The sequence below is a fragment of the Buceros rhinoceros genome, unplaced genomic scaffold (genome assembly GCF_000710305.1).
Source record: "Buceros rhinoceros silvestris isolate BGI_N320 unplaced genomic scaffold, ASM71030v1 scaffold29136, whole genome shotgun sequence".
Lineage (NCBI taxonomy): Eukaryota > Metazoa > Chordata > Aves > Bucerotiformes > Bucerotidae > Buceros > Buceros rhinoceros.
Genome location: NW_010416252.1, coordinates 1 through 6,373, shown reverse-complemented (window position 1 = coordinate 6,373; position 6,373 = coordinate 1). Strand labels below are relative to the sequence as shown.

General features: G+C 46.8%; 1 protein-coding gene across 2 annotated transcripts in view; it reads right to left on the bottom strand.

Moving 5' to 3' along the window:
• HEPH (hephaestin) overlaps window positions 1-3,559 on the bottom strand; it is a 19,871-nt gene extending 16,312 nt beyond the window's left edge. For both annotated transcript variants that reach the window (XM_010137752.1, XM_010137753.1), the window contains exons 1-3: window positions 3,399-3,559; window positions 940-1,184; window positions 391-603 (exon numbers count right to left, since the gene is read on the bottom strand). In XM_010137752.1, the coding sequence (XP_010136054.1) occupies window positions 391-603; window positions 940-1,184; window positions 3,399-3,559 (619 nt within the window). The remainder of the gene's footprint in view (window positions 1-390; window positions 604-939; window positions 1,185-3,398) is intronic.
• Window positions 3,560-6,373: the final 2,814 nt, after the last annotated feature.

Here is a 6,373-nt window from a genome sequence, read left to right as displayed (position 1 = left end):
CTGCTAATATATTTCTCACTCCCAAGCAGCTCCATCACTTGCATGGCTGAACTTTAACACCTTCAGTGTCCTTACTTCTGCTGAAATCCAACAGTCACCTTTTTTTTTTTATACACAAATGAGGTCTTGGACAAGATTCCTGCTTTTAACATGGATTCAAACACCTCTCTCGGATCAAGAGGCCTGCAAGCTCACCTGCCCAGCCAACTAAGGGACAAAGACAATGCAATGAACAGAACCCAGCTAGAACACAGGCACTGTCCTCTCCAGTGATGCTGCATTTTCCCCTGAATCTGGGAGTATCTTCTCATCCTGCCCTTGTTCCAGCCAACACAAAATCTTCACAGTATGAAACGGCAGTCCTCAGCTGCTCCCTCTGGGAGTTTTTACCTTTTTTGCATGTGAGTAATGGCCCAATTAATCCAGATGCAATGTCCTTTGGTGCATCGATATGAGAGTGGTAGATCCAGGTCAAGCAGTTTGGGTCATCATCGGTTGGGCTGTGATCTTCAGGGACAGTCCAAGTATAGGTGTAATTCCCTCCTGGGAAAACAGTATCATCCTTCTTCTGATCCTGGGGGGACATATCAGGATACAGGGATCCTGGAACAACAGAGCAATCACAGCATCCATTCAAGAAGAGCAGAGATGTCCACACACGAAACCTCAGACTGAGCTGCTCTCACTCTGAGAGCTGCACATATATACTTCGTTAGCAGATTTCAAAGTGAGACTCACCATCCCAAGGCTGAAATGGTGTTTAATCACCATTCTCTCAAAGAAAAACTGAGGCAGAGCCACTGTAAGGCAGCTTGCCCAGTAAATGGGTCAGCACAGTCAGAAAGCTGTGGCTACTTTGCCCTGTGCAGTGTACTACACACATTTGTACGTACAGGTGTACGTACAAATCCATCTCCTCTGTGGCAGCGGCTCATTTACCTTCAGAGTCCTTTTCGTAGAAAACGCCGTGAGGATGGATTGTATACGGTCGACTAGCAAAATTTTTTAGGTGTACTTTAATGGTATCCCCCACTTCTGCTCGGATGACGGGCCCGAGGAACCCCAGCCAGCCAGGCTTGGGAATCTCAGTGGTGTACGTGGAGTCTGTGTACTGCTTATAGACAGATTTCTTGTACGTGCTTCCCACCCTGTCTTTGCCACGCTGGAGGAACGTTGAGGCCTTGCTGTTAAATTCAGAAAAGGGAAAGGCACCGTGAGTCATGCATTATATAGAACAGCTGGTCAATAACACAGCGGCGTGACAAGGGCACACTGCTTTCCCAGGTAAGCCTGAAAGCTTTGGCGTAGAGAGGACCTCCTGGGCTCTACCCTAACATGTCCTAAGCCATCCATGAACTCCCTCCTGCCACTGCTTCAGAAACAGGTAGTGCTGGCATTAGACTCGTCTACTTCCTGAGCATCCGAAACAACGGGGTGACATCAGTGCATTAACAGCCTGGTGAGCCTGGGACCACAGCCACAAGCCTGGCCAGATGCCATGGCCTCACCCCCAGCTCTTCACCAATGGACACAAGGAGCACCCCTGAACTGTGCAGTGCAAACCAGGAGTGGGAAGGGTGGTGCTTCTCCAACAGTCACATGTGGGTGACACTGGGAAGACCAAAGCCTGTCTCATGCCTGCTGCAGCCTTCACTGGGCTTTTAGAAAATCACTTCAGTGGCTTTTTGACAGTTTCAGCTAAATCACAACGAGTGGTGGGGGGAATCATCTGAGCTCTCTGGCCAAAATTCACACTCAAAGATTATTTTCTGCTGAACAGATTGACTCACTCGTAGAATGGCTGACAAGTCAGGCAGGTACGTACCCAGCTTCCAGAGTTAAAACCTCATACAGGTGCTAAAGTTCAGCTCAGGAGTACATTTGCTCTTTATAGCTAATTCTTAGCAGATAAGAGATGAATCATGGTGCAGGTATTAGTGGGACCGGCCTAAATGAGAGCTGAAGTTACTCCTCCTCGCTATCAACCACCCTGCAGTAATAGAAGCAGCCCTGAAATAGAGCAAACTAATGCACATCTCCACAAGATGAACAGTCGAGACCAAAACCTTAAGCATCACTCCTGTCATTCAAAACCGTGAAGGGCTGGGCTCTGGCTGTACAATCTAGAGCTCATCCCTCTGAAGTCATCCCTGCAGCCACTATCAGAAAGAGTTTACAGAGAATTCATACTTCATTTTATAGACCTGCCTCTTTTTCGTCCCCCCACATAACCCATTTCTTCCCAACAAAAAAAATTCTTCAAGCACTTTACTACCTCTGTCATTCATATCAATATCACATCCTTCTCTTATTGCTAGCAATTTGGTTTTTGCAATCATTGTACAAATAAACCCCATTAGCTAATTGTTTGCAGTGACACAACAGTTTCTAAATTGCTTCTGAGTTTAATGGTCTTGAATTTCATTTCCTCCTCTTCATGTATTATGAGAGAAAGCAAACAAAACGCACTGCATTCATTAGCACCGCAGGAGTCAGCGATATCGTCTTTATTAATCCTGAATTTTGGGGGGTTTCCTTTTCTGCGATCTAATTTAAGTCTATTCAGCAACTCCAGAGAATAGAGACTTTTCCAAGCTGAACTGACAGACCTTGATGTTTTTCTGTGAACCCCTCCTAGTCCTGCTGTGCTGCTTCTGAAAGATATACAGAAACCTGAGTGTGATTTATGACGGATTATTAAATGATTGAATGCTGGTCAAGAAATGCAGCTTATTTGCACAGAAAATGAGTTGTGTGGGGGAGTACAAATGCCTTTAAAAAGTTGTGGAAAGCTATGCAAAAAAACCCAAACCACCAAACAAAAACACACCAAAGAAAAAGATTGAGTGTTTTGAAAACTAAACCCAAAATCTATTTTTGTAGTGACTCAAAGTAATTACTACAGTTTCCAGATTTTCTGTTGCAACAAAAACATTTTCCAAACAACCTCTAAAATTTCATGCAGGAAGTTCCATTAAGCTAAAAGCTCAAAAATTCCATGTAAACAAAAACAAGCCAGCTCTGGGAAGTCTTTTACATCAGGGTGAAAAGTCATCATGCCTCAGCATACACAAGCTGATCACCAGTGGGAACTCAGAAAAATGAGACCCCAGGGCAGAGTATTGCACAACCTGCTCCATTGTGGAGTGTTTGTACTTCCCTCTCCTGTGCAGGCCCTGGGCAATGGCTGCCCCATTAAACTGACCATTCGTTTTCCCACTGATAGAGTTTCTACGTTCCTACGATAAAACAAGTTAAACATTAAGCTCATAAAGATCAGACATCTGTCAGATCGTGTCATGTGCTTGCTTAGATGCCCCTGAATACTTGCATGAATCACTCATTACATTACTATTTCCAGCCAGTACCAGACCAAACTCCTACAGAACTAAACATACGGGTTGTGCGCAATGCTTTGGTTAGCGAGTACGTTCTTCCCCGTTGGAGCATAGTTCCAGTCCACCTCACGGATCCCCAGGTAGTAGACTCGGGTGACACCTCCAGCAAACGCAGGTGACAGCACATGGGCGTAAAGGAGCAGCAGCCAAAACAGTCCCATCACAGCCTGAAGTGAAGGCGCTTTTGGAGGTTACACCTATTTGGAAAAAAAGAAAAGAAAAACAAAGGTCATGAAACAGAAGTAGAGTATGACCACGTGGTTTGAAGGTACTGGATATTTTGAGGGCAGATAAAGAAGGCAGCAGAAGATAAAAGCCCTATTGGGACCATTATTCAAATACCCAAGAAGGAAATCCATAACAAAATCAAGGCACAACGTGGATGAAGATTAAGCCTTGCTGATCAGTCTCCAAGACCAAACGTGCTCCTCAAAACAGTTTGATTAGTCTTTTTTTTTGTCTGTAGTTCTCTTCCAAATGCTTTGTTCCATTGTGTCAAGAAAATGCTGCTAATTCCATGAGCTTTCACACAGGAAGGGATGAGTTGAGCAGCATCACAGCGAGCACTGCATTAGCAGAAAAGGCACTAAATAGGCTGCACAAGGCTTTTTGCTTAGTCTACTTCCATTAAATATTTTGGCATGATTTAAATCACAAAGTAAGGAGCCTCATAAAACCTTCAGTCAACACCAGGCTGTATGAAGGAGAAACTGATGCAATATGGGGCAGCAAAATTACACCGAAGGATAAGAAAACAGCTTAGGGTTAAAAAGAATGACAAACTAAATGCCTGAGAAAGATCTCAGCCAGTGATATAATTAACAAAGCCGGATGTAACGGATAACCAAACTGCCATCTAAAACAGCTGCCCAGCTCTTGAGACACATAACAGCAACCTGGAAAACATTCAGCAGAGAGAAATAGAAAGTAAGAGAATTAGAAAAATGTGACCTACCAAGAAAGCTTAAAGGAATCCAGTTTCTTTAACTCCAAAAAGAAGGAGAGGGTGACACCACACCAGCTCAAACACAGAAAGGGTTTTTATAACGAGATTGTCACTAGTTATTCTCCCATCTTTGGTAATAGCTACATCAACAGAGCAGGTTTGTTTGTGGGAAAGCTGGGTGTCCTGTGGGCTTTCAGCTACCTCGGTATCACAGCAGAACAGCTCTCCCAGAGAAGCTGTGAAATCTCCTACCACATCCAAAACACAATACACAGGATTTGACCCCAGCACGCAGCAATGAGACACCTATTCAGAGCACTCCCAAACCTGCACTTCTGGTTCTCAAACACGCTGGACTATCCTCCAAAGCTAATTGTAATCAAATATTGGCGATTCCAAACAGTCATTAAATTGAGGAGTTGAGAGAAAGAAACTCTCAGCTTGGAACAAACCTTCCTTCCCTCCTTTCTTCAAATGGGGTCATAGGGATCTCGCTAAATCCAAGATGGTTTTGATCCATCAACCCAGCATAGCTCTGCCCCAGCAGCCAGCCCTCCAGAAGGTCCTGGTGACATACCTGAAGCAGCCTGGGCACAGAGCAGCTCCTCTCTGTGGCCCTCGCAGCGCAGAGCTCAATCCTGCTGCCACGCACACACAGCCCACTAACTCCAGCGCCCTACTCACCATTGCTGCTGCCTCAGTAACCAGCGCTGCTCACCCGCAAATACCCGCACTGACCCGCCCGTTCAGTGTCTGGAAAGTGGTTTCAAAGCAAGGAGCTCAGGAAGCTGTACTCGTGCCATTCCACACGCAGACTAGCAAAAGGCAGCGGGGATAGCCACAAGCGAGACAAAGAGGCAGCAGCCCTCAGCCCCAAACCTCCCACCCTGCCAGCACACACCTGCATGGAAGGACAAGGGGATGCTTTTGGCTCAGCCAAAAAAGTGGCCTTCTTGTCACCACGGGTCAAAGTACTTCGGGGCACCTTTCCAGGGAAAGCACACCCAGTGCGCAGGGTGGCCATCCCCGAGGACTGGGAGCTGCTGAGCCCAGGGAGTCAGCAGGGCTGTGCTGTACGCCCTCCCTTGAACGGCTTTTGCAAGCAATGTCAGGGCAAAGCTCAGACTTTATACCAAGGACGAACAGCAACTCTTAAAGCCGTTTGTGAAAACTGCCTACTGAGACAAAGCCCTGCTGCATCAGCCCCCTGTTTCTGTGGCAGAGTCCCTGCTTACCGCGCCAAAGCTCCGCACTGCAGCATCAGTGAACTTACTGGCTAAGACAGGCTGGACCCCCCCAGCCACCACAACCTAAACGCACGGCGAATGTGCTCTGGCCTTGAGAAGAGTCAGGGAGCCAGTCTTTGGGACACCCTTACTGCAGCTTTACAGAAGTCCCGTCTGGACCTCAGGCTGGAGTTTCATCATGACATGGCACACACCTCTGTGGCAATTTCAGGAAACAGCAAAACAACATTACTTGATGAATTCAGCAGACGGGACTGATTCTGTTCCCAGAGCCTCTTTACAGTGACTAATCACCACGTAGTTATTTTACTACTGCAAGGTGAAGGCAACTGATCAGTTATTTTCAAAAAAGTTAATTTTTCTTTGAATATATGCCTTGATTAAGGAAAAAAACCCACAACCCGAACTTTGTATTACATCCACCCCTGAGCCTTGGTACTTTATAGCAGAACCCTTACCCCAGAACCCCCTTTCGCTGGCTCACTGACAGTAAGCAGCTTGGGAATGAGAGGAAAATCAGATTTCAGCCTGTTTGGCCGATAACCAGCTTCCATTCTACCAAGGGGGGCAGGCTGAGCGCCGGGTTCTTTCCTGACACCTGGCTGCAGAGAAACCACAGCCCAAGAAAGAGGGAAAACGGGTATTGACCGAAGCGAAGAAGCAGTTTCACCCCTTACTTGTGGAGCGGCGCTGGACGAGGGCTCTGAGGGCGGGCGAGCGCTCAGCTGGGCGGCATCCCCGCGGCGGCACCGGCGGACCGAGGATGCACCAGCGCAGAGGGG